Here is a 27,630-nt window from a genome sequence, read left to right as displayed (position 1 = left end):
ATAAAACCAAGGGAAAAGTTCCTGTCACTAAACAGCAAATCTTTAGGGAAAAAGCCCTTGGTGTTTCCCACAGGACATAAACACCTTCCCCAAGGCTATGAGGAGGCACTTAGCACAAGCTGTAGCCTACAATGTGTGTTTCTGAGGATCCCTCACCTCTCCAACTCCAGCACTAGGGTGAAGGCAGCGGGAGGGCAGCAGGGGCTGGCAGCCAGCTTTCCTCCATCCCCCTTCCCTCCTATTCCCAGAACTGCATTGCTCCTGGTGCTGCCAAGTCACAGCACTGGGAACGTGAGGCTGTTTTCCGGGAGCCCTGAAGGGTCAGATAGCCCTGGCTAGCCCAGTTCCACAAATCAGCACCAAGGCTGAAGCAGTAAAGCTACTAGCTCTGGAGCATGAAGGAGGGCAAGGAGGGCAAACGTGGGGATTTTGCAATGCAAAAGGACTCAGTCCAACCAGAAAAATTCCAGCAGAACATTTTTCTAGTTGCAGCTTGCCCAGCTGTCAGCATCACAACACTGTGTGGAAGCTGTAGAGCCCAGGACTGGAAAGTAGATGAGATTCAGCAATTTCTGAGTATCACTGCCATGGTGTGAAAAAAGAAATAAGTGGGAGAGAAAGTAGCAAGTGAAGGGTGGGGGTGGCAATCCCAATGGAACTGGTACCACAGCTTGAAAATATTGAATCAGAGAATCATTTAAGTCAAAAAAGCCCTCTCAGGTCATCAAGTCCAACCTTTAACCCCGGAATGCCAAGGCCACCACTAAACCCTGCACAGCCAGGTGTGCCAAGGCCACCACTAAACCCTGCACAATCAGGTTGAAGAATCCATCATTATCCACGGCTGTACAGCAGCCACAATGCTCCTGGATGCTGCATCACCTCGGGCAGTCCCTGGGATGCTCCATCACCCCTGCCTGGCCGCAGGGACAGAGGGTGGGTGTGATGGCAGGGCAGGAGTGACAGCACGCAGGGTGGTGCTGATGGCGTGCTGGATGCAGGTGAGAGGCAGCAGGCTGGCAGTGTGAAGGGGTGCAGGCTGGTACTCCTGGCACTGCTTTTGGGGAGCCGGAGTTCTGCCCTGCCCTCTCACCACAGCAGCGGCATCACTGCCCCCAAGCCCTGCCTGCTGTCTCCCAAAAACCCTTTTTGGCTGCACCAAAGCCCGCCGAGCCACACACTCGGCTCCCTCCCTTTCCCCAGCGCAGGTCCGGGGCTGCTTTGTGCCCGTGGCCGCCTCTCTCCCAGCCTAACCCCCTCAGTGTGTGTGCGTCCCTCATTTTGGGCTCGGCCGAGGGCGGGGGAGCCCAGGTGGGCCGGGCGGGCCGGGGGCCGGGCCGGGGGCGGAGGCGGCGGGCGGGCCCGGCCCATTGCCCGGAGCCGCCTCACGCCGGCGGGACGAGCGGGCGGGACGGGGCCGCGGCGCTGAGGTAGGTCGGGGGTCCGGGGAGTACCCGGGAGGGCGATCCCGGGGCTGGGCTTTGTCCTGGGCGCTGTATTAGTTAAATTCAGGGATTTTCTCGCTTTTTAGTTATTTTTTTAAAGGCCACATCATCTGCTTCGCGCAGCCCGGGGGGAGGGGGTGAGAACGGGGTCTGGGGAAGGAGCGATGAGCAGCGAGCAGCTCTCCGGGACAGCCCGCCTGGCACCGGGCACTTGGGGCTGCACCCAAAACCACTTTGGCTTTGAATAGCATGGGATCCTAGAGCGGTTTGACTGGAAGGAACTTTAGGGACACCTCGTTCCAACCCCTGCCATGGGCAGGAACACCCTCCACTAGACCAGGCTGGTCCAAGCACCGTCCAGCCTGACCCTGAACAGTGTCAAGGATGGGGCATCCAGTGTTTCTCCGGCAGCCCCCTGAGCTTCTTGTAACCGAAGCCACAAGTGATGGAGCCCAGGGAGGGCCGTGGCTGGGGGTTCTGCCCGCCCGGACCGGCAGCACTGCCCGGTCCGTAGTTTGGAGGAGCCCAGGATGGCTCCGAGGAGCTCCCAGTGCATCCAGGGATGATATCTGAACTCAGAACTGATCTTATGGCCACAGTCTCGGTGATCCCGGGGCCGACGGCAGCCGCGCTTGTGCTGACGGCGATGACGAGTGGGCTCCAGGCAGCAGCTTGCAAAATAGTTTCACTTTAACCCTGTTATCCAACATCCATATCAGTAGTTTTCCAAATCACTCCCTTTAGGGAATGAAAGCATTTATGCGTAGCTTCTGGGAGGAAGGCTTGATGGTGGTGGGAACGAGATGAAGCTTCGGCTTCTCGTGTTTGCTGGGTGGTGCTTTTGGTGTTTGTCTTTCACGTTTGAGGAAGGTCTCTGTAGCCTGCTGCGAGTTCTGCGAGACCGGCGGCAAAACCCTTCTTAGTCACCATTTCCGAAACAGCAACGTGCAATCCCAGCTAAGGAAACTGCTCACCCTCGGTGTCAGGTTTCATCCAGTTTTCCTTTAAGTCTGCAGGTGCAAGCGGGGAAAATAGGTGCCACTGTGTGACAGCATAGCTGTGTCCCTGCTGGGTGGATCGGGGAGCTCAGAGGCTGTAACAAAAATTAGCCTCTCCCTGCCTGAACCAGAGCTGTCACTGCGGTGGAAAGTTGGTATAAAGCTGACATAAAGCCAGTAAAAGACGGAAATGGTTGTTTAATAATGTGATTCCTGCTTTGCGCTCCTTAGCATCAACTGCACAAAGTGTGCTCTCGTCTGTGTGAAGGAAGTGGGGGTGGCTGTAGGTCAGTTGATTTCATGTCACCTCCACAAGTCCTGAGTTTCAGCTGGCCACAGAGCACAGGAGTGTTGAAATAACCCAGAAATACTTGGGGCACACCCCACAGGTCCGTTCCCCCCAGAGCTGCTGCTGCTCTCACTGTGGATGCAGGGAGCCCCTTAGAGCACTCCTGACAGTCAGGTGGCATCTCAGCTGAGAGGAGCAGGTTGAGCTTTGTTAGGTTGGGGGAAACTTCATGAAGACTTAAGAGCTTGTTGAGAGTTGGGCCTAAAGATCTTAACTGGCTAAATACCTCCAGCTCTGTCCCCTCTGCCACGGTGACACAGCACAGCAGTTCCAGGAAAGTGCAGCTTTTCTGCAAACTCTACCTCCATCCCCAGGCGCTGCGGTTGCTCTGCAGCGCACAGGATGTGGACAAGCCAGCATTGCCAAGGCAACCCCCTCTGTTTTGGTTTCCCCATGCACAGGCTGGCAGCCTTTACCTCTCCAGCTCAGCCAGGCAAGCCCTGCACACCAGCAGTTTGTGGTGCCATCACAAGCCGTCCCTCAAAAGGACCTTGTTTTCCACCCACAGCCTCCCATAACTGCAGAGGAGTGGCAGATGCTCCCCACCCTTGCAAACCAGCTCTTTCGAAGCCAGTGTGGATTAAAGAACCTCATGCTGGATGTGCAATGTTGATTAAAACTTACACAAGTGGCACGAAGCCCTGTCGTGCAGAGCTGCCATCAGCTGGAGCCATCCATCCCTGGCCACAGCAGTTCCCAGGCCAGTTTCCATGTCAGCTTTCCTCTGGCTCTGCCAGCACCAAAAACAAAGAGCTCATTTAGCAGGGTGCTTCACAGCCCTCTCTGAGACATAGCCCTGCCTCCCAGTACCTCCCTGGCCCTGTTTTTTGGTCCCATATCTTGACCCAAAAAATTCAGCTGGCCTCCCAATGGCAGCTCCACCTGCTTGCAGCAAGCAGTTCACACCCATCCTGGACCACAGCATGGTCATCTCCAAGGGGAGATGTCACACCAAATTGAGCAGCAGCATGGATATTCCTAAATGAAGCTCCTCATGGTTTTTAGCTGGCAATGGGTGGCCTTGGGCAACTGCTCTGCCCCCCATCCTGGACCACAGCATGCAAGCAGCTCTCCATGTTCATCCCCCCTCTCTAAGGGGAGATGTCACACCAAATTGAGCAGCAGCATGGATATTCCTAAATGCAGCTCCTCATGGTGCTCTCAGGTTTTCAGCTGGCAATGGGTGGCCTTGGGTAACCCCTCTGCCCTTGGAGTTGCTGCCTCCAAACACATCAGTTTTTTTACTTTCCCCTCCCCTCCGATTTTTTTATATGAAACTGAAGAATCCCATTATTTAGCACACAGACATCCCTTCATCTACAAAACAAAAAGCAATGCACACACCAGAGAGAAAAGGCATTTGAAAACCAGCTGCATGGCCATGCTGGAAGATGGCCCTGGGATCTGGGTGCTGCTTTGTCAGGGCAGGGGCAGGTACCTCCACCTTCCCCTTCCAAGGGAGGCACATCCAGCTTGCCCAGGGTAGCCAAATGTCCCCAGCTGGACACTCCCCAGTGACAACCAGCCAGGGCCTCTGCAGTGCCTTCAGCTCCAGTTTCAAGTGGAAACATATCAAAGGGCTTTGCTTTTTTTTTTTATCTCCCCATTCTTTTTTCCTCTGCAAACAATTAATTACAAGTTTAAAAGGAAGTTCCAGCCCTCCTTCCCTACCCAGAAGTTTAGAGGCAATAAATATAAAGCAGTTCAGTGCAGGAATAAAAGTGTACATCCTGTTTTGTCTGAAATTAACGCAGTTGTTGTTTGGAGATTGTATGGGTTTTTTACTTCTTTTTTGGAGTCCAGTGTATCATAGGCATCCTGGATTCCTGCCTGGATAATGAGCTGTCAGGATACTTGGGGATAATTGGCAAACCTGCATCACATGGATGATTACACTGAAGAAAAGCTGCTCTGTTTATTTATGTTGCAGTGTAACCTTTACTACAGCTGCCCCAAAAAAATGACCTAAGTGAAGATGAAGGTCAGGACAGGGAGCAGGCTTTAAGAATGGCTCTCACTTATCTCCCCTGTGAGCAGAAGCAGATCTGGGATGCTCCCAGTTGGCTCCAGGCAGGGGCTAGGCAGAGGCTGTAAGAGATTTGAGTCTCTGAGTGGTAGCCTGTGATTTCTCAGGTGGGGATATTGATGATATTTCTGTCCTCTGTTGAATAGTGGAATGAGGTAATATGAGGAACAGCCAGTTTTGATGCAGTAGACTGGACCAAAATCCAGTAATAATAGTAGTATTAACAATAATCCTAATAAACTTCTTCCAGAGAAAGCCAAAACCACCTTCCAGAGCACTGCATCTCATTAGGTAAATCTCAAATGAGAATTTTTTAGAAAGCACCCAGAGAAATTCATGTTCAAAAGAGAAACCACCCGCTAACTGGGGCCAGCTCAGCTGTGTGCTCATGCAAGTCAAAACAATAAATCCACAGTGGTCGGTCTGTTTCTGAGGGACATGGATAAACCCCTTATTTTTAACAGAATCTGAGCACTTGTGGAATCCCAAATGGAGAGCTTGGCATCTATGCTGAGGGATTCAGCTCTTGAGGTGCTGACATCAGGTCTGAAAGCCAGCAGCCAGGGGGACACCAGTGAAACCAGTACAGTTCTGGAGGCCCCAGCATTTTGGAAGGCAGGTTTTCCCTTGGGAGCTGCTTTTTGGGGGGCTGCCCAGGAGTTCCTGCCCAAGCAGCATCACAAGAGCTGTGGTTAGGGCTGGGTGGGACCTGTGGCTTTTTTGGGTGAGGCTGGTGGCTTGGTTCTTCCTTTAGGACTGGGGTAGCATTGCACAGCGAGGCAGAGGAAGCACAGTGGTGCTAGCTGGAGAATCCTAAAACCCTCCCTACAAGAGAGGGTCCCTTAGCAGGTACCAAACAAGGAATAAATGAGATGCAAAGCAAGGAAGGGCAGTGCTGCAGACAAGGAGGATTCAGCCAAAACCAGCCTGGGTCCCCTTCCTGTCCCTCCCTCAAGGTCCCTGAGGACAGTGAAAGCTGCCAGAAGAAAAGATGAGGAGTCACAGGGCACAGGTGGAGCAACCCCTCTAGGAACACCTTTGGTGTTCAAGCTGTACCTCTCAAGTTTTTTGGTTTTCCTTTTACTGTGCCTCAGTTTCCCCTCCTGGGCACATGGGGATTTAAGCATTCCCTCAAGAGGCTGCAGGATTTGAATCCCAAAGGCTGGCAAAGACACTGCTGAGCAAGGGTGAAATAGGGCGTTGGAGCCTGATGCTGCCCCTGCCAGCTCTACATCTGTACAAGCTCTGATTTAGCGACCCCTGTGTTGAACCAGAACTGCAAACTCACAGCACAAAGGCCCCTGCTCTACTCAGATGCTTTGCCTGGCCACAGGAGGGGAAGAAAGATGTGAGCAGAGGCAGCAGCTCCCTGCCCCTGCAGGAGGGCTTCCCTCAGAGCCCTGGCACTCAGCAGCACCTCTCCCTCCCTGAGGGAAGAGGAAAACCTTACGTCAAGCCACAGAAATGCTTCTCAGCCCTACCCAACCCCTTGGAGCAATTCCCAGGTGAGGCACAGCAGCAGCAACTCCTCCACCCCAGCCAACCCTTATCCTCCCCTGCTGCTGCCGCCTTTGTGGCCAGCCCTGGGTACCTGGAGCTGTGGGTGCAGGGCTGCTCACTGGGCTCCACCACCTGTGAGTCACTGACCACAGTCCTCATCCAAAACACAGGGAGTTCAGTCACAGCCCCCACCCCAAACCTGCTGGCAGTGCCCAGGGTGCCAGGGCAGCAGGAACAGACCCTGCCTCTGTGCTGCCCATCCCAGACCATGGGCCCTGAGGAACAGCCTGGCCAAAGGTACCCTGTCCCAGGATTGGGAATAAGGAGGGACCTGTGACATGTGCAGTCCTGGCTCCTGTGGCTGTACTGTGTCTCCACAATGGTCACTTGCCTGTACATCAGGCAAGTCCTTTCCTAGACAGGAAAATTTCTCCTGCAGACAATATTTCATCTGCTACAAAACAAGCCCTACAAAGGGCTAATAAGAGCACTGTGCTGTGATTTGTCAACCAGGGCTGATGTGTAAATCCAAAGGGGCAGGATTTGTGCTTGGCTAAATTCCTAGGTAAGTAAGAATGCCCAAAGCCCTTCCTCACCCATCCCCACGATCAAGAACAAACCCCAGGAGATAGGAGGCTGTGTTTCTCAGATGAAGACACCCAAAGGGACATAGCAGGCAGCACGGTCCATCCCCCAGGGCTCCAGGTCCCTCAAAGGCAGGAGACACCTTACCCTGCTGAGGCTTCTGGCAGCTCCATGGAGAAAACTGCTGAGGCAGCAGGCACCTGATCCATGTGGTTTCTTGTCTCTGCAGGCACCATCCAAGGACTCTTGTGGAGCCCACTAGCTGCTTACAGGAGCTGAGCATATCTCAAGGTGCCTTTCAAGCAGAGGGAGCAGCACAGGCAGCCTACTCAGGAGCTGACATGCAGCAGAAGATCAGCTCTTTCTTTAATTCCATCTTGGAGCTCATCCGTACCAAGCATGAGGAAGGTGTCTTCAACACCGTCTGCCTGGCCGTGCTCCTGGGTCTGCCCTTTGTTGTCCTCCTTGCCTTCATTTTCATCTGCTGCCACTGCTGCTTCTGCAGAAGGAGGGGAGGAAGCACAGGGAAAGGTGGCTCCAGCAGCAATGGGCAGCTGCATGCCGACAGGAACAAGAAGAAAAAGAAGAAGAAGAAGAAGCAGGATGAGGAGGACCTGTGGATTTCAGCTCAGCCCAAGCTGCTCTTGCTGGACAAGAGACCATCCTTGCCCATCTAGCAGGAGGGTGTTCAGGTCCTCTCCTCTGAGATGCCACCATTCCTTTCACCTGTGCACCAGGAGGGGCGAGGAGATACCAAAGCTGCTGCCACTTTGTGGTGACTTTCGACAGAGGCTGACCCCAGCATGCTGAAGGGCCAGCAGGGAACAAGGCACAGGCTGTGCAAGCCTCTTCTCCCCCACCATGACAGCATGCCCCGGGGCACAGACCCCTGCAAAGGACAGGTGAGCACACAAGGGTGACCTGCCTCCAGGTCCTGTGTCCCTCCTGCCACAAGCACAGTGCATACCCGTGGGGCTGGCACACAGCGAAGGGTGTGCCAGGCTCTCCCTCTGCACTCAGCTGCCAGCACACACACAGGGGTGCACAGGACAATGCTCACCCACCTGCACGTTCCCCCTGCACAGCACAGACTGCTGTGAGTGAAGCAGGCACAGCCCACCTCCTTTGCTTGCCCTGCCATGGGGGTGGCACAGCTTTGCTGTCCAGCCTCCGTCCAAACCCAGCTTGCTTTATGGGCTCAAGGCTGAGTTACCCCACAGCTCAAAGATGTGCTATCTACCAGGCCACCAAACCAAAGTCTCCTGTGAGCACCTGAGGCTAGATGCCCTCAGCACAACCTTAGAGACCTCAGACACCATGCTAAGGCAGCACAGCAGAAGGATGCCTTGCCATCTAGGCTGGAGGCAGGCAGGAGGGAGGAGGCTGCCAGACCAGCCCTTTTGCACCAGCACTTAAGAAAACACCTTCCTCGAAAGACTCTTTTGTACAAACTTGCCATTAAAGAGCTCACCATGCTACTGCAAGAGCAGAAACACAACCTGAGGCTGTGTAAAAGCTTTGCTACGGGCATTAGAGTTATTTATTGAATGACTACTAAAGAAGAGCAGGACCAAAGGCCCCTCTGGAGCAGGGCCAGGGACATGGAAGCAGTATTGAGGCAGCAGACATGGTTTCGTGGCACACTCAGCCATCACCTCTCCCTGCAGCCCTTGTGCCATGTGTCAGACACACAGACCCATAAGCAGGTACTACCCCAGCTGAGGCCAGCTCTGTGTGCTGCACTGAACATTTCTGGATGCCTGTCAGACTGACCAGCTCTGGGATTTTGAATGTGCTGTAGAAGCAAAGTAAATTCCACGTGCAGTCATCCTTTACAGAGGATACATTATACAGGCAGACCATGTACCTCTCTGTCCTCATGTTCTGGAAGAATGGTTCAGCTGGGCACAGCAGCTAACAGGACCACACACAGCTCTCATCCCTGCTCTGCTTCCCATCTGCCCCACCCTGGCTTGTGTTCCCATCCTGTATCCCTTGAGCTGGGAGTCTCCTGTGCTCTCTCCTCTCTGCCCCAGCAGGCTCTGTCTCCTCAATCTCTTTTTCCATTGAGGGATGCATGTGTGTGATGAGATCCCATCACATCTGGGTTTTGCCCTGTCTGTACACTGGATGTCTTCCTTCCATTTTCTTGCAGTTCTTAAGCTGCTGGAGCAGCCCAGAGCTGCTGGCCAGAGCCAGGCATCTGGGGAACAAGCAGCCAAACCCACGTGGGCAAGCCTGGACAGAACTGCTGGGCACAGCTGCTTCCAGCCCAGGCAAGGGTGATGCCACCTTCCCCTCACTTGGAGGACACAGCCACCAGCTGGAAGCAGCTGTTTGTGCCACCCAGTCCCAGCACAGCCTGTTCTGTCCAATGCAGGCAGGGCTGTGATGGTCACATCATGTCACAGGGTTTGGCTGCATGTTGTCACAGGGTTTGTGCTGGGAACAGCCATGAGGCTGGGCTCCTCCTCACACAGCCCTTTAAATGGACCCCATATGTGCCTTATTTTCCAGTTTGCTTTGTCACCATTGAAATTAGTGACTCCCTTCTGCTCCAAAACAGGAAGCAACATATAATGGTATAAAAATTAGGATTTGCCACATGTCATGCTAGGAAATGGAGAAATAGCTCTGATCTCTGTCCCAAGCTCCCAGTCTAGCCAAGATCCTAGAACTGGCTAGAACTAGCACTGCACTTGTATTATTCCTCCTTCCTTCCCTCCTTTCCCCATCCAAGTGCTTTTCTCAGCCCTCCTGCCTCCACACTCACCAGGTGGCCAGAGGAGCCCATGCAGGTGCTGTGATCCAGAGGCAGGAGCAGCCCTGGAGGCAGGGTGGTGCTGCCTGGAGGAATCAAAAAAAAATCAGAGTAAAGGGAAACACAGTGGGAGGCCAGAGGCTCAGCCAAACAAGCAGGGGCACTGAGGCAGTGAGCACTGTCAGAGTACAGCCTGCCTGGTGTGGAGGCTCTGCAGGGCTTCCTGCAGGAAGGCTTTTCTCCAGAAAGCACAGCAAGTAACTCTTCAAGTGAAGGCTACCGATTACTACAAGAGCCAGAGAACTGCCAGGAAAATGTGAGCTGTGGATCACACTCATCTCCAGATCCAGGCTTTGGGGAGTTCAGAGCTAGGTCTGAATTTCAAGGGCTCCCCAAAGTCATCATTCAAGCCACCCCTGGGCTGGGCAGGGAGGGACCAGGATACAACCCTGCCCTGATCCATCCAACCAGTGCATGGTCTGAGCCTCCACACTCCCTAAAGAACAGGGCTGGCTTCCTTGGTGTCTGCTGTTTGGGCCAAACCATGCACTGAATCAGCTGCTTCTGGAGGAAAAAGTAAAAGAGCAGAAAGCCTGAGGTGCACTGGAACCTGTTATCCACCAGCTGGGCAGCTGGAACCCTGCAGCACCCACATGACCAAGGGGGCAGAGATGCACAGTACAGAAACTCCACTGCACAGTCCCTGCTCTCCAGACACCCCAGCCCTGCCTCCCACAGCTGCATTTCAATATCAACCTTCCATTTTCCTGAACAAGTCCATGCAACAGGGAACAACAACAAAACAAATCTTGTGCAATTTTTTTTTAAAACCAAAAATAAATGACTCTTAAACTGCAAACAAACACTGTATTTCCATCTCTTGGTCATGTGTTTATTTTCCTGGGGAAATCTTTCTTGTACCTGTGTCCTGGCTGTAGATAAGACACAGGGAGAGCTCAGAGCAGAGGCTGTGCAGTGTCTGCCTGCAGCCAGCTGTGCAGCTTAGAGATTATTTTTTTTAAAGAAACAGCTTAACTTAATCAAGTTAATGGCCTTGCTTTGTTAATGAGCACAGCCAAGCTGCTCTACCCAAGGGCAAGAAGTAGTGGGAAGAACAAAAGGTTTGTGCTGTGGGAGGTGGGCTGCAGGTTTGTTTTTTCTTACAGAGGATCAGCAGCACAGAACTAGTTAACGCCAGTTGGTTTTGATCAGACAAATATTTCATGGTGTCTGCAAGCCTGCTGGGCAGAGCCTTTCCAAATCCTACATGATGGAGCTCTGCCTCCATGATAAAAATAAAAAATAAAAACCTGCTGCTAATCCGGATGAGGCACCAAGCTGGCCCTTGCCCACAAAGCTGAGGCTCCGGAAGAGGCTGGGGAAAGAGGAGTGCAGGAGCACAGATGAGCAGCTAGAAATGGCAGAGGCTCACTTCCTGGAGTAAAAAGGAGCTTCTTGCTTCTCTCCAGATGTTGGACACTGGATTTAGGGCAAGGTGTTCTTGGATAGCCTGAGTTGCAAGGGGAAAGGATAGTTCCAGGGTCCTAGGTTAGAGATATGCAGTGGCTGAGGTGAAGTTTAGCATCCTGGAGTAGCCTAAAGATTGAAGGGAAGCAAAAATGCCCATTAAATTGCTCTGTGGTGGAAAAATTGGATCCTCACTTACCATTCCACTATTTATTCAGCACAGAGCAGTGACCAAAAGTAACTGCACTGCTTTCCAACCAAGTGTCCAGTGCAGGAAGACACTTCAGGCTTCTCTCCAAATCACAACAACACAGAAACACAGTATCTTTGGGAAGAGGCATCCTCTCCCTCCTCTTCATGGGGGAATACAGGTAAAAACATTTCTCTGGGGTCCCAGAAACAGCAGATGTATCACAACAGATGGGTCCTGGCTGGTAGGATCCAGCTACAGGACAATCCTCATCAACACAGCAATGCCAAAGCAGTGAGGATCCTTATGGGATTCAAATTCTGCCCTAGATGTGTTGCAAATCAGTATATAAACTTTTAGGTGATCTCGGAGCAAGGCAGGGGTTTTCAGAATGTGTTGACCCTCCAACATCACTGTTACAGGGCCACATACTATGGCAAAACAAGGGTAGCAAAGGGATATGACATTTTTATGGCACTACCCCAACCATCCTAAGCCTCAAAACCAGAACAGCCAGTCCCTCAAGGCAAACAAACTGCATTATCTGAGCAGTCCCAGCCTCCCCGGCTGTAGCACAGGCTCTAGTTAACCCCAAAAAGGTCCTTTCCCTCCAGCAGAGGCCAGCTGGATACCGGGAAGTCTCTCCTGCCTGAAGAGACGATGCCATCCTGTGGCTGTTCGGGAATATTGACTTTCTGCAGCGCTTTTCCAGCAGATCTCTGCCCTTCCTGGTGAGAGAGGAACATTAGGAGGACTAATCTCACAGACGGATCCTCCTCAGAAATTGCAAATAAGGTGCCTCATGTGCCTTTAGCTCAAAAACAAAACTTAAACCACAAAGAGAATACTCCCTGCTCCCAGGGGGGATTCAGCTTTAGGATGGGATTATGTTTTGCTGCTGCACAGGAAAAAGTCACAGGTAACAATCATACCTGCTGTTTTTTAGAGCATACACTTACTTTTAGATAGGCTGTCTGTGAGATTAGTCCTCTCCCTCTCAGCCACCTTCCTGATGACTTCACTGAGCCCTTTAACTGAATAACAAACTGAAATCTGTCCTTGCCTACAGACAAGTGGGCAACAGGGAGAAAACACTTCACAGTAAAGAGCCCTCAATGCTTTCCCATGTCCTTCTCTCATGCTCTTAGCACAGAGTGTGCAAAACACTTCAAGTGCAACTTTCCTTTCCACTCCTCTCACCATTAGTCTCCTCCTTCCCCCAAACCAGGGCTTGGATAGCCTAACACAGCTCAGATGAGTCTCTGCTCACCTGCCCACCCAAGAGGCACAGCCCTGAAAGTACTCTGAAGAATTCAGTCCTCACCTGTGAGACACAACGCTCTGGCCGGCTCTCCTCAGCCAGGTCCTAGCAAGCACAGGTCAGTTAAGCACTTCACAAAGCAAGTCACAAAGACAGCACAATCCCCTTTTTTTTCTTTTTTTTTTTGGATTTGGTTTTTGGTTTTGGAGCAGACCCCAAAGACCTAATCTGCAAAGTCCCACTCCAGACCTGGGTAATGCTTCCATTTCATGCAAAATGCTTAAATAGGAAGAAAAACAATTCTACCACCCAAAGCAAAGAACAAATATATTTAAGACCTTCTTTATTTGTGATGTGATTACTTTCTGCAAAGTCTGGGAAGGATTCTTTAAAATGTATTACTCAGCTTAGCACTGCAATAGAAAAGGCCATTAAGACATGGGAGAACCATGTCCCAGTGTGGCCAGACAAGGAAGCCTTTGAGCAAGCAGCATTTGGTTAGCTCATACGTCTTCCCTGGCTGGAGCTGGCTGTCCAGAATTTTAATATCTTCTCAGGGGAAAAAAAAAAAAAAAAAAAAAACCAAAACAAAAAACCCTCACCTTTTATGGCTGTGAGTAAAAAAAAAAAAAAAAAAATTAAAAAGGCAGTCAATTGTGAAACCATGCACTGGGGCACACAGGATTAGTGTAACTCCAAGGGATGCTCATTTTAGAGGTGGATGACAAGTGTTATCATTTCAGCCTCACTACCTGCCACACGGCTGATGAAAAAGCAGAAGGCAGCAGATGGAACAGTCACATAAGGAATTTGGTTAATTATCTGTAAGCAAGCAGTACAGAGAGGAAGGTCTGGGATGGTGAGCAGAGCCTGGAAGAGAGTGGACCTCACATTCACCCTGTTCTGGGCCTCATCCTGGAGAGCGAACATCAATCTACTGCATATCTCCCTTGTATTTTCTTCGGGCTGGGAAAAATGACACAAGCAAAATAGCAAGATTTTAACCAGCAGAGATGTGATACTGGGGGCTGAGGAACCCAGTCTACAGAACACACATGGGTCAATGGGCCTTGCCAGCAGACTGGCAGTGTTTCCCAAAACCCAGTTCTGCAAGAAGAATAGGGAATCTGCCCAGATAATGAGAACTGCAGACCAAAACAGGGAGAGGTGATAGTCTCAGAAGAGTTCACTCTGATGTAAATTAGGGGGCTATTATTTGTTAGTAGGTTCAAATTTATTTTTGGAAGTCTGAAGTGGATGGCTCCAGAGAAGGACAGAATTAAGAGGAGTCTGCAGCCAAGGCTCCAGAAAGAACAACATGTGTTAAGGCTTGTTTGACATAAAGTCCATAGAAGTTGCATGTATTGCATCAAGCAGGTCCTTGTCATGCTTAGCCAACCAGAGTATCTTCAAGGAGGATCCCCCACAAGCCCCCTCTCAGAATCTGGAACATCACCCTCCCAGGAGCTCCAAAGGCTGCCAGCAGGTTGGCCTGCAGATACAGATGTTCCTGGGTGCACATTGGTCAGCTATTGTTTCCTTTGCATTGGAGAAAGCTGTCTGAATCAAACTTTGTTAAGAAAATACTGAAACATTATCTTTGAGTTGTTCTGCAGAGTTCTATTTAAGCCCTGATCTTTTTCCTCTTCTCTGATAAAGACTTCTTCCTCCTCCCCAGGACTGGCTCATTACTGGAAGACTGAGGACAGATAAAAGAGATGGAGAATTCATGTCCTTTCCATGACTCCCAGTTCACACCCTGGGAAAAGACCAAGACATTTCTCTTACTGAAGTGCCCAGACCAGGTGCTAGGAGTCTACCACTGCCCACCTCAAATACCATTTAACCCTCCAATAACCAGAGACTTTAACTATAATCAGTCTTTCAGACACTATTAACATAGATCAAACCTCTGTCTAGCTTGGAACACAACAGGACTGAGCCACCTTCAATCCAAATTAAGCCTGTACAGTGAGATGTACCCCAAGGTGTGCACTAAAACCCAAGGGAAAGGCTACATCAGACAGCAAGGAAGCATCCCAGTATGGTTCCTAGTGAGTGCTCCTTTAGGTGTTCCCCTCAGAGACCAAGACAGCTCCACCTCAAGGATCTCTGCCCACAAGAAGCAGAGAACCATGAGCTCAGGTCCTCTGGATCCAGCGAGGAGAGAGTGAGAGCTGTAAGTTTTGTTATTAATCATTTTGCTTTCTAATGAATGAGTTGGAGGGCAATCCCTCCTGCTCCAAGGAAAGACAGGAAGGGAACACAGCTCTGTGTGTTTGTTTTCTCCAGGCTATGGAGAGATAATCATCACACCAGCTCTGGTGCTCACCTCACAGTGATTGCTCTCCTCGGGTCTCGCTTTGAGCTTTCCCAGGTGGAGTGCTTGTGCCACCATGCACTGTGGTGTGTCAGGGCACAGCTGCTTAGAGCCACATCATTGTCCCCTTCCCATGTTGTGAACTTCCAGCCACTGTGGTAGGTCCTTGCATCCCCTAAAAGAAGAGATCAAAGACACAGTTAAGTTACTACAGCTGCTCAGCCTGAGGGCTTATTCGCCCTTCAGGTGGGACACAGCAGGCCTGGCAGGGGAAAGCCACAGCACAGGATAGGTGTGCCCACAAATCTCTAAATCTCTACTAGAGGGGTGGATCCTCCCAACTAAAAATATAAACCTCATGGCAAGAGGGTATTAAAGCATAAATGGAAGACTATGGACACAACAAGAATTTACCAGCGGCAGAAGCCAGCACTGCTGTTGAGCAAACTCCCGTCTGGATAAAAAACGCATTTATTTCCTCTTAGCTGGGAAGCCCCAGACGCTGCTGCCCCATCAGTTTTTTCATAGAAACTTCCCAACTTGCCTTTTCAGGCATTTCCCTGTGTCACAGAGCCCTCTCTTCCCCATGAACAAGCAACTCCTTCTCCTGTGTTCAGCATGAGACAGGAGCACATGGACACACTCTCCTCAGTCTCTCTGAGCTTTTCTTCTCAAAGAGAACCACATCTGATCCATCCTGACCTAAGGAGCTCCCACTCTACTGGCAAGACAAATACCCAGGTGCCAGCATTTGCTTCCCTGTGCAGAGACAGCACCAGTACCAGGCCCTCCCCACCAGCACTGCCTCTGCAATTCCCCACTGACAGCCTAGCTCTGTCCCTGCTTGAGGCAGCCTGGAGGAACTCATAGACAGCACAGACAGATTCTCTGGCTGCCCACAAATCCACACAGAGCTTGTAGCAGATGGAGCTGCTGCTTGTGAGGTTGTGCAGCTTGTCAAGACCCAGAAATAAAGGACAATTACTCTTTAAAGTAGGAAGCATGTTCACCTTAGCAGTCTTAGACTCTCACCCCATGACCATTTTGGTGAAATCAGCTATTTCCTGCCTCCTCCTTCTCTGCTTGAGGCTTCGTGACAATTTGCCAAGTTTATGCTGTCTTATCTCAGTTTCTGGTAAGAGACAGAAATATCAGAAGAAACAAACAACCTTAACCAGCACAAGACTGGCTGTGCTGCAATATTATTTTTCCCAGAACATTTAAAGACTCGTGCTCCAAAACTTTGCCCTATTTAATGCTGGATTCTCTGATTCACACACTCCATTTTCTGGCTGCACATAAGCACTGGGACAAATACTTAATTTTACAAATTTTGCAGTTTACTTTACTTCCCACAAATCTGAGCATGATCTGAACACTTAGACAAAACAAGCTTAGACAAGATCCACAATGCATTTGGGTCTCTAAACTTCACCAGGATCAGAGGGGCATGACACACAACCATTTATTTCAGTAGAGAAAATCGTTTATCACTGAAAGGTGAAAAAGCTAATATTTTTTTCTGGTTGTTTAGGGAGATTGCTATCAGAGAACCTCAGGCCTCACTGCTCCACATTCACACACACTCCCCACCTCAAGGCATCCATGCCTCTGCCTCCAGATTCCTTTAGGTCACTCAGCAGCTCCTGTGTGGCCAGAGCTGAGGTGGATGCTCACAGTACTAGCAATGAGAACACCAACAGGCATCAGCTGAACTGCATTAACTGTACACACACATAACCCCAGCCTGCTGGGTACACCAGCAGCCACTGCCCTCCCTGAGACATGCTACTGCATTCAGGAAGGAGCTGAAACACAGGAGTGCAGCCGAGAGAAAGGAGCCTCAACTAACATTTGTATGATGTCCATGTTATTACATTGATCAAAAAGCAGGAAGAGGAGCAGAGCCCCACTCAGTGTCCCCCTGCCTCTGTCAGTGCTCATGTCACTGGAGGCATTTCTATTCTGCAGTCTGTGATACAGGCAGAGGAAGCTCACTGTGTGAGCAGAGCAGGAAAAACTGTCCATCAGCAAAGCAGGAGGAGGCACTTCACCTTGGGAAGCTGCTATGGACAAAGGTACTGGACAGAAGCACAGAAAGCACAGCTCCTGCTGTGCCCCCACAGCTGCTGGCCTTCCCCACTGCCTGGGAGCTGGCACAAGGTTATGGTCCCCAAGGGCTGCAAGAGATGGAACTCAACTTCCACAAGAGTAACTCAGGGCCAGCTCCCAAACCTTGAGGAGAGGTCCTCACACATTTCCAAGGAATGTGCAAAAGACTTCTCCTTTGTCAAAGTTTTGTGCAGCTTTTATAGTTTGTAAAGTGAAATGTCTGTCAGTCAAGGCTTATCTCCCTTCAATCTGCTCTCAAGGCAAGATGTTTGTGGTCAGCTGGGAATTCCAGCTCCCAGGTACCAGAGATAACTCACTACAGGACACCTATCTTGGGTTATCTCACCAATTAGCACATTGCTGCAAGGGGGGAAGATGCCCTGAGCTGTTGCACCAGCTGATGGAACAGATAAGCTCTTCTGTGGCAGAGGGGAAGTTCTGCTACACCACTGCATAAATGAAAGACAAACTGCAGTGCAGGTCTTGGGCTGAACTGCAGCTGCCTGAAAATCCACCAGTGGCCTTCACAGCTGGCAAACAGCAGAGTCCTAGGCCAAACACTGTAAACCTTCTACAGATGTGGTTTGGGATGTTGTGTGAGCCCAGCAATTGTCTCAGCTGTGCAGGGCCCAGGAGCTCCTCACATGTCTACCTAGGAATGTCCATCACGCTCAGTTCTGAGGAGCACTCACACATAGGACAGGTTTGGGCTCCATGCCCCAGTCCCAGAGCACAGTTCTCATGTGGCCTGTTGAGAGCCTCCAACTCTGTTCCCCTGCTGCAAATCAAGAATGACTTCACAGGCTTTGTTGCTGTCATGGCTCAGTTTTCTTTAGTAAATACAGGGACACAAAGAAACCCAGAGCTTTACAGTTCAGTCTGTGCTGGATATGGGATACCAGCTCCTTCACCGGCATCAAAGAGTTTTCCAGTCAACAACAGTCATCAAAAAGTGTCTTATGAGGTGCCAACAAGGGGGCTGCAGTACTTCCCTCAAATTAAATCCAATTTTTAAATGTGTTGAAAGTAGCAACATTGGAAGCAGCTTCTCCCTAATCTTCATCCTGTGCTTGCTATATTCTGTATATTTTAGGAACATCTTAAGGAAACAATTTGTTGAGTAAGGTTTTAGTATCTTTCCAAGTTGTACAGAGGAGGTCCTTGGTGGGCAGTGCTGACCTCCAGGGAAGAGTGCTCCAGCCCTGAAGTACAGCTGAGTTTATATCAAACTATAAAAGAATAATTTATTTCAATTGCCTGCTCTTCAACAAATCTCCCTGGAGGACTATGGGGACGTTATTGTCTGTCTTTTCTGTGCAAACCAGGCTACAAAAGCCTGGCCCTGAAGAATGCTCTGAGGATAAGCAGAACAAAAATTATAATGCATTAGTGAAATGATGCAGTCACAAAAAGGCCACAGAAAAACACAAGGCCATGCTTTGTCTGTCCTAGATAAATGAGAAAAGTCAAGCAGCTGGCTCCTCCCAGGAAATGCTGCACAGTGTTACTGCTTAAAGCAGATAAAAAGGCAGAGAGGAAGAAATCAAAACACCAAATGTAAGAGCAGGGCCAGTAGCACTGTAGAGCACAGCCCATGCTGTTCAAAATGCTGTAAATTCATTACAAGTGAAGAGCACCTTACACCAGGCTCATGAGTTAAGGGTATTCCATTGTCTAATGAACTTGTTCTTCATTTGGGAGAGCTCCAAACAACTGCTTTAAGTGAAACAACCCAGAAACCTCCTCAGACAAGTTCAGTAGACATGTGTCTGCAGCTGGACAGGAGAGGGAGCTAAGAGGTACCAAATCCACCCTAAGAAGCAAGGGATGGCCAGGGCAGCCTCAGAGGCTGCAGCCTCACAGCACTGCCCTTAAAGGAAACTGGCAGTTCCTATGGATGCAGGGGGCCACCGCTGTTTTATTAGACTATCAGATACATTTGGAAAAACAAATGAAATTTGGGAAATGATTGTATGGCTAAAGACCTAAAAGGGGTTTTGCATATCCAAAACCCCTTACTTGTTTTTTCTCTCCATCCCCAACTAGTAAATCTAACAGAAGCTTTATCTTTAGCTGCAAACTCTGTTTTCATCATGCAGTGTAAATAACAGCTACTTAAGTGAGTCACCATTTTGATATTTGTGGAGCCAAATCATTTTGTACTGCTGGATACTGTGCAAGGGGGATAAAACAGGTGTGCTGACTGCTTCCATGCCCTGCCATTCTTGGTACTCTGGTAACCATATCTGCACGAGAGCCAAGGTGGCTGAGCTCTGGCACGGTCAGGCATCCTCTGCCCTGCACTGGGTGAGATGGGCTGCTGCTTTCTGTGAACAGCTCAGGGAAAAGCATGGGTGTCCAAACAGGGCTACTCTTAATATTTCCCCTCATGGGCCCTGCTTATTTCTTCCGCTTCTCATCCTTTATTTCTTGCCAAAGGTGGGCCTGAACTAGCAAGTGTGTGGGGGGGTGCCCAATTCTGAGGTATTTCAGCTGGGGTTTAGGTCTCCTCCTCACAGCTAGGAAAGCAGGGCTCTTTGACAGCAACAAAAGCACAGCCACTGCCCAGGCAGAAACAGAGCTCAGGCAGAATATGCTGTTACTGGCTTCTGCCTTCTGAAGATCACAACATCTTGCCTGAGTTGTTTTGGGAATTAACCAAAAAAAAACCCCTAAATCACCTGCCCAGGATCTGTGAAATGCAGGTCTCTGTCACTTTCAAATACCTTCCACTGTTACAATCTTTTCCCTGTTCCAATTCTCAGATGGAAGCACATCACTAGATTTCAGGAGTCCTAGTTTTATAGCACAAGGCAACAGCCAAAAGTAATGTGGCCCTTTGAGGGCAGCCATACAACCCACGACCTTTACAGAGAACAACTATTTTTGTTTGGTTTATTAGTATTTTTTAATTCACTGAACTACTAAATACATCTTAACAGCCTGAGCAGTGAAGGTCTTGCAGATGCCTCTCAAATTATTGGAATAGCATTTTTTATGCTTCTGGAGCCTCTAAATTCCAGGGCACAAATGCACAACAGCCACAGTGTAATTTACCACACACCAGCTTAGCTGCACTGTGATTTACCACACATTAGCTATGGTAAAAGTTGTGATGTACTAATGTGAGGTACCACCTGCATGTACTAATCTCAGCTCTTTTGTGAGATAAAAACACATTACTTTTCATTGTAATGAAAGATGCTGAGGCTTGTTTGTACCACCCTAGAGCAGCACATGCTGGGAATTGGGAATTTGAATAAATCACAGCTCAGCTCGTTAGCAGTATGAGATGCTCACCTGTGGCAAGAAAAACCAAGCAAATTATTTTCTTGTGTGATATGAAAATCAAGTTTTTTCTTTAGGTCTAATTGCACTGCAGCTGAGCACAGACTGAGCTGCTGTGCTCTTCACTACTGAGCTCCCTGTGTGCTGCAGGAGCTGCCCAGACATCTGCACCAGTGAGAACATGGGCGGGCTCGAGACAATGAACCAGCTTAAAAGTAGGGGATTGACTGATCCCCCTATGTGAGAGCTTCAGACATTCCCAAAAATTCCCCCAAGGCATCTCCTGTTATGTCTAGTCTAATTTATATGCTTAGATGTGTTGGTTAACATCCTGAGTTGAGCACCCCAAATATTCCTCCAGGTAATTTTTGTGAAGAAATGCACGTTTGTCAGTAGTCAGTAGAAACTGTTTCTGTACTCACAGTCACAGATGTATTGCTGAATTGTAAAATTTCATTAACACAGTGGTTCAAGAAGTTTCCCAATCTAGCTGCAGACTCAGCTGCAAACACCCTTCCAATGGAGACTCCCTGTTACCAAAGGACAGTGAGCAAATAAACTGTTTGGGGGATTTGATTTCCCACAGGTTTCTTAATTTATATTATTATCCAAATAAACACATTTTTCCTTTTTAACAAACACTCTGCCATGATTATCTGTCTGAAATGTGTATGAGCCCCCTGTCCCGTTGGGAAATGCTACAACAGTCACCCAAGAAATGCTTGGATATAGTTTTTAAGGCAAGGCATGAATTACACATTCCAGATAGTTATGATGTTTGAGTTTTGGCTGCGGTTCTCTGTACTAACAGTAACTGGTCCTTGCTTTAGAGCCTGTCCACAACAGGACTCAGCCTTAAGCTGAGCTGGAGACCTGTTCAGCCACACTAGTAAGAATTGCATGGATTTTTCACCTCACTAAAAATGTGTGCAAAGCAGAAGCTTTACCAAAACAAGTAAAACTGAGTAAGGAGTTTGAATTCCACTCAGCTCCCTCCAGTGCTGCTACAGCTCACCTGTCACAGCTCTGGTGCTTGCCTTCTTGCTTCCCTGGCCAGTTGTTGGTGACATTCCATGTCTGGCTTCAGATCCAGAAGGTGATCATGTCATTTTCACTGCCCACCTCTATTTCATTGGTGTCTCCACCAGCCAAGGTGTATCTCCCCATCTACCTGTCTGTTGCAGTAAAGTGGAAAAATTATTTAAAAAAGGCTTCTTAAAATCAAACCTGCTCTCCTGGAATCAGTGGCTGGCCTTGTCAAGCTAGCACTTGGCAAGTTCCCCTGTGAAAGGAATCCTAGTGGGAGCAGCTCGTTATCATAACAATCTATTCCTGGGTGAAAAATCTGTATAAACTGTTTTTATACTGTTAGAAAAATGAAAACTGTCTCTCACAAACTGTCCCTGCACATAGACACCAAGAGTTTGAGTGACCAATCAATACAGAATAACAATTTGTTACTAACCAATAATTGGTAAGAAAGCCACTGACCAATTGGAGTCCCACCCAAGGTCTGTAAAAGTGTATAAAAAGGAGTTAAGTGAATAAAGAATGGGCTTTTTCCACCAAGAAGAAAATGGAGTCTGTGTGATTTATTCCCATACCTGTCTAAGGGAGCCTCCATCTTATTCCATGAGCCAGTGGTGGTATCTTCTGTCACTCAGTTGGCTGTCACATTGGTTGGGCTAATGACTCCTGAGACAGCATTTCAAAGTGCAGGATTAGCTATCTCCAGTTGAATTAAACCCCTAAAACACCTGTCATGGCATGTTAGGAAGAAATTCTTCCCTGGAATGGGTTGCCCCGAGAAGCCGTGGCTGCTGCCTCGCCCCTGGAATTGTCCAAGGTCAGGTTGGATGGGGCTTGGAGCAACCTGGGCTAGTGGAATGTGTCCCTGCCCATGGCAGGGGTTGGGTTAGATGATGTTTAAGGTCCCTTCAAACTCAAGCTATTACATGTACATATTTTCCTCATTTTTGCCTTACTGCTTTGGACAGCAAAACCACTCAGGTTTCCCCCAACAGCCTTTGCAGAAAGGAAACCAGGAGAAAGAAGAATGTTCTGCCATTTAGAAGAAGCTCTCAATTTCTTTCTGCTGGCAGAGCTTGCAGGCTACCTGTCTCACCTTCTATAGATATCAACTTGAGGATTACCTAGATGCCTTAAAGATCTAGAAATAAAACAACACATTTTGAGACTGTAAATATAAAAGCTAATCTTTAATTGGAGGCCTCCAGGGGCAAGTATGGAAAAATGCCCACCTCACATAGGGTGAAATCAGTTTTATAATTTTAACAAATTAGCATAATTACAAGAATCACCAATTAGAAACACAGGTGATAAGGCAATTCTCTCCCTTGCTTCAAACTCTTCTGGAGCCCCTCTTCTTCCAGTTGTTTATAGGAAAGTATCTTGGGAGAATAGCTCATCCTTGGCTCCCAGAGGAAGCAAAATTAGGACTGGGGCCTTTGGAAGGCTTTTTGTCTTTCTGTCTATTGGAGTAGGAAAAATTCAGGAGATAGCCAGGAGCTATATAGCTATACAGCAACAGTCTACAGAGCTACAAATAAATGAAGAATATATAAAAGCAAAAATCATTTTGGCATCGGCCTTCTGCCCAGCTCCAAGTACAGTGCCTACCCTTCCTCTGCCTGCACTGCCAGCCATCTGCTGCTCCTCCCTTTTTGCCTTCCCTGCAGACCTGTCTCAGACTCCCTCAGGTTCTGCTATTTTAGCTGATGAATCAGAGCTCAGTGGCAGCTCTTGAAGGAGCTGGTATTTGCTTATTTGCATCTCCTAAGTTCCAGGGGTTTACATAAGAATATGAGAACTGGGGTTATTATCTTCCTTTTTTAAGGAGCTTTGCAGCCCCCATGTCTGTCAAGAACACCTTGAAAACACAAGTCAAGTGTGTTTCACAAAATCAAGAGTTTACACAGGACAGAAGAATAGCCTTAAAATATCAATGTGGAGGTTGTAGGTTCTACCTGCTCCTACCTGTACTTGCTTCTAGATGCTTGGGCTCACTGGCAATCCCCTTCACATGTGATGGAAGTGTGACAATGTACATAGTGCCAGGGTGGAATCTCACAATCTCATAGCTGAGCTGCTCTTTGGGCACATGGATTTGTTTCACCAACATTTCATACCCAGCTGGATAATCAGGAGGTAATTATCCACATCAGGTCCTGGATCCCAACTGACACCCAGGGAGTTCTCCATGGAGTTCAGCACCTGTGTATTCTGGGGAGAAAGGAACTAAAAGAGAAACAAAGAAAAACATTGCAATGAAGATCGTCTTGCCACATGGCCAAGCATGCATTGTTTTCAAACTTATTCTGACTAAGAAAATGCAGAACACTAGAGTTCCCAGCCTGTAGTCATCTTGGATTTATCCATTTCTTTCTGCTCAATAGTATATCATTAGATAGAAATAAATAATGCAGCCAGTAATACATATAATTTCCTGGATGACTCTTTCCAGCTTCTAAACCCACACTAGCATGAGGAAATCTTTCCCATAAAGCTCTCCCTTACCAATGCATCTAGGAAGAGAAAGACAAGCCTAACCCCTCTTTTATTATAACTACCAGAGTTAATTAAAAATGTCAACTGATTCCCAGCACTGGAGAATGCAGCTTCTCCACAGCGGAGGCAGAAAGCTGAGCTTTTCTGACTGAGTGCTGATGGAAACTTACATTTGGTGCCCGGAGGACACCTGGGCAAATCTGCTGCACATAAGGCATTTCAGGGCACCAACAATACCTCAACAACACCATATTAGGGAAGAATACCTCAACTGTTTTGTCATGAGACAACTCCTTGGGGTCTTGAAGCAGACCTTGAAAGCAGTCCATACAGAATACCTGTTTACCATCAAGTTTTCCTGATTTTAATTACAACTGAGCTCATCCTAAGCTGATCAAACAATCTATCAGCTGTATTTCATAAGCAAGTTTTGTGGTTTGACACAGGCACTCAAGAAAGTTGCTCATTCACCTTCTGCTATAGCTGGGCAGAAAAGAGAAAAAATTTAAACAAAGGGTTCATGACTTGAAAGAAGGACCAGAAGAAAACACTCCAAGGGCAAAACAGGCTCAACTTAAAATGGGAGTACTAACAAAATCAGAGGAAGATAATGAGAAGTAAAATAAGCCCTTAAAACACCTTTTCTTCCCCCAGCCTCTCCTTCCTTCCCACTGACAGCACAGGGAGACAGAGCACAGGGGTTTTGGTCATTTTGTCACCCAAGGGTTTCTTCTGCTGCTCAGGGAGAGAAGTTGCTTCCAGCTATGCTTTCCCACCCCAACCCATCCTCCCCCTCCAAAGGACACAGAAACTAGCTCCACCTTTCTTTTTCTCCTGTGCAGGCTTCTGAAACAAATCAAATATAAGAGATTGCTTCAGAGCTCTCAACAAATTTATGTCTCAATTCTGCAGATTCTCATCACAGTCCCAAACAGGAATTTCCCAAAGCTTTGTTTTGTGTGGTTTACTTCCAAACCCCTGGAAATCAGGTCCCCAAACACACAGACACATGCACAAAATCCCTTTGCTCAGCACCTAGTGATTAATAGCATTCTGGGCTGTAACATGATCTTGTGACTTCATGGGAATCACAAATTGAGCTCAACCTTTTCCTGGGCTTAGAGATCATTCCAGAGGAAAAAAACCCTGGACACAAGCATTTCTGTCAAGCATAATGAAAGAGAGCAACCTTTTTGGCTTCCTCATCCTATAATAAAGAGATTTTTTCCCCCTGCTCTTAAAAAGAGTGGGTTTAGCTGACTTTTTGTGGAGAATATAATGTTATACATACAACTAGCAATAACACCATATTAGGGAAGAATGCCTAACAGTCAGATCTGCCAAGCACAGAATATTCTCCTAAGGGAAGGGATGAAAGAAACCCTGTTCACATCTTTTCAATTATTGCGGAGGAAAGCACAGGACAATAAAAGCTGGAGAGAATGTGTAATATTTGTGTGAAAGATTCCAACAATCTAACTGCATGTCTTTTTCCAGCCTACAGCCCAGTGCTTGAAGATTTAGGGTATCTGCTTAATATCAAGAATTAGAAACAAGCATTCTAAAAAGAAACCCTTCTAAGTTAAACCCTAGCTTCATTAGAGCCAAAGGCAGAATTCCCATTTATATTAGCAAATATGTAGTTTTATACAGTTGAAGGAGAAAACCTGAGAAAGCTTAAGCCCTTCAAAATGGGCTTAATAAAACCCATTAAATACTACTGAACCTTTTGTAATAATAATAATAATACATGCTCATAATACAGGATTATTGATGTTTGTGTAAGGCTTCAAAATCCTTGGAGGGCATCTGCTTTAAGAAGTCAGAGATAAACTGAGGTTTTCCCTCAAAACAAACAACAGGGATCTCATAGAAATGAAAAATTATTTTCTCTTACCTATCAAGTACTTTCAACTGTCTGGTTCAGAGCCCTTCTGATGCAAGCACCACTCGCCAAGGTAATTTGAGCAACCCAAAACGTGACCATATCCTCTCCTCTCCCCACTCCAGCTGCAAGGCAGCAGTAGTCCCTGCAGGGAGTTTAAGAGTCCAAGGACCAGATGAAAGGAACCAATAGAGGCCTCGGGGCGTTTCCCTCTTGCAAACCACCTAAGGAGCAGGCTGGCTTTGGGAACGATTCCCCTGCTCACATTCCTCTTGCCCATCAGCAGGAAGAACCATGTCCCATTTGTTTCATGCTCTGCTACTAGTCAAAAGCCAGAGAGCCTCTCCAGCTCTGTACATGTCTGCAAGAATCACAGGATGGTTACTGAGACTACCACATCAACAAGCACATTTGTAATATTCATGATGAAGAATTCAGGTGGAGTACATCAGAAAATAAAAATTAGAAAAAAAATTAACTCAGCAGCAGTTAAACACTACATTTATTCAGCGCAATACTTTCAAAAATCCCTCAAGAATTACCCACACGGTTATTTAACAAGGTACATTACTGAGCCCAGTTTTTAGCTGCCAAACCCTCAGATTCTGAACAGTTCCTTTGATTTACTGCAACCAGAAGCTGTGCTGAGGGAGCAGAAGATGGTAGCAGCCTGAGGAATATCAACATCCATCATCAATCCTTGCCAGTCTCAGCTGGGGAAGTGCCAATCACACAGGTGATGCTCTTGAGCAATGAGGGAGTCAGCCCTGGCTGAAGAAGTAGTTCTCCTTTGCATTCTCACCCATTCCTCCTGCATCTGGACCATCTAAAAAACACAAAAGGGGAATATACAAAATATACAGATATATACAAAATATTATATATTAATATATACAGAATATACAAAATATTGTAGAAAAGAATGCATGCTGTAACATTCAAATGCCCTTTGATCACATCTCTTGTACCTGCTCTGCTGATATATATACCAATTAATTTTACCATCTGAAAACATAGCAAGTTACAGACAATTACAGAGAAAAAAGCTTGAAACTCTCCCTTACAAACAGCAGAAAGCTACCACAGTAAGCACCTAGGAAAGCTGCTGACTGCAGCATGGATAATAAAATTTGATTAGCCAGCCAACCTAGCTACTTCTTCCAGATTATTATATAGTTCTGGGCCAGTATAATTTACCAAACATATAAGTAAAACAACTAGCAAACACAGAGCAAGAAGGTTGACAAACTGAGAGAACCAGCTTTCTCAAATGACTTTTTGAATGTAGCTAATGAGCTGATACAAACAGAAAACTATGAATTCAGTATCAAAACTGTGATGCATGTTCTCCCTGAAATCAGGAAATATACGTATTTTAAATGCTGCCTAAGTGAAGTCCCAGTCAGTGGAACAGGACAGTTTCACTTACTGAACAAGAACAATGGAAGTGGAATTTCCCATTTGTTTTTCTCTGTTTGGGGTTATGAATATTCAGGTTTGGATATTAACAAAAGTTTGAACAACACTCTCAGGCACATAGTGGAATTCTCAGAGTTGTCCTGTGCAGGGCCAGAAGCTTAGCTCGATGATCTTTATGGCTCCCTTCCAATTCAGAATACTCTACGATTCAAAACCCACCAGTAGAACAATCCCCTGCAAACCATAGGTATAAACCTAGGAATTTAGGAACAGTCCTAGGTGATAAACAAGCAAAAGACATCCTTAAGGAACAGAGCTAGCCCAGAGCTGCATGTCCCCAGCAGGACAAGCGGTCAGGACGCTTATGGACGATGGGCTCGCAGACAGACAGGGACCCCACAACAGCGGGGCGACACCTTTGAGTCAATTTTGCTGCTGGGACAATTTCCCTGTCACTTTCACAGCCGCTCCCCTTCAGCCCGGGATAACCCTGCGG

The 27,630-nt window shown here is 47.9% G+C and overlaps 1 protein-coding gene and 1 long non-coding RNA gene across 2 annotated transcripts; one reads left to right on the top strand and one right to left on the bottom strand.

Moving 5' to 3' along the window:
* The first annotated feature begins 1,304 nt into the window (after positions 1 to 1,304).
* Positions 1,305 to 9,818, top strand: KIAA0040 (KIAA0040 ortholog). The gene is made up of 2 exons (XM_005490203.4): positions 1,305 to 1,430; positions 7,133 to 9,818. Exon 2 carries the CDS (start codon positions 7,245 to 7,247, stop codon positions 7,578 to 7,580), a length of 336 nt encoding a protein of 111 aa, XP_005490260.1. The 5' UTR covers positions 1,305 to 1,430; positions 7,133 to 7,244; the 3' UTR covers positions 7,581 to 9,818.
* Positions 9,819 to 13,197: 3,379 nt separating this feature from the next.
* Positions 13,198 to 25,861, bottom strand: LOC113459673 (uncharacterized). Its single transcript, XR_003381157.2, has 5 exons — positions 25,728 to 25,861; positions 23,300 to 23,560; positions 21,318 to 21,477; positions 14,915 to 15,077; positions 13,198 to 14,341 (listed from the first exon to the last, which is right to left on the bottom strand). It is a non-coding gene; the product is annotated as an uncharacterized LOC113459673 (long non-coding RNA).
* Positions 25,862 to 27,630: the final 1,769 nt, after the last annotated feature.

Source organism: Zonotrichia albicollis, chromosome 8 (assembly GCF_047830755.1).
Source record: "Zonotrichia albicollis isolate bZonAlb1 chromosome 8, bZonAlb1.hap1, whole genome shotgun sequence".
NCBI classification, from domain to species: domain Eukaryota; kingdom Metazoa; phylum Chordata; class Aves; order Passeriformes; family Passerellidae; genus Zonotrichia; species Zonotrichia albicollis.
The sequence above is the reverse complement of the archived record's forward strand: the minus strand, read 5'-3'. Positions and strand labels throughout refer to the sequence as shown.

Coding starts and splice junctions, on each gene's coding strand:
- KIAA0040 (XM_005490203.4), top strand. CDS start 7,245: ATGCAGCAGAAGATCAGCTCTTTCTTTAATTCCATCTTGGAGCTCATC.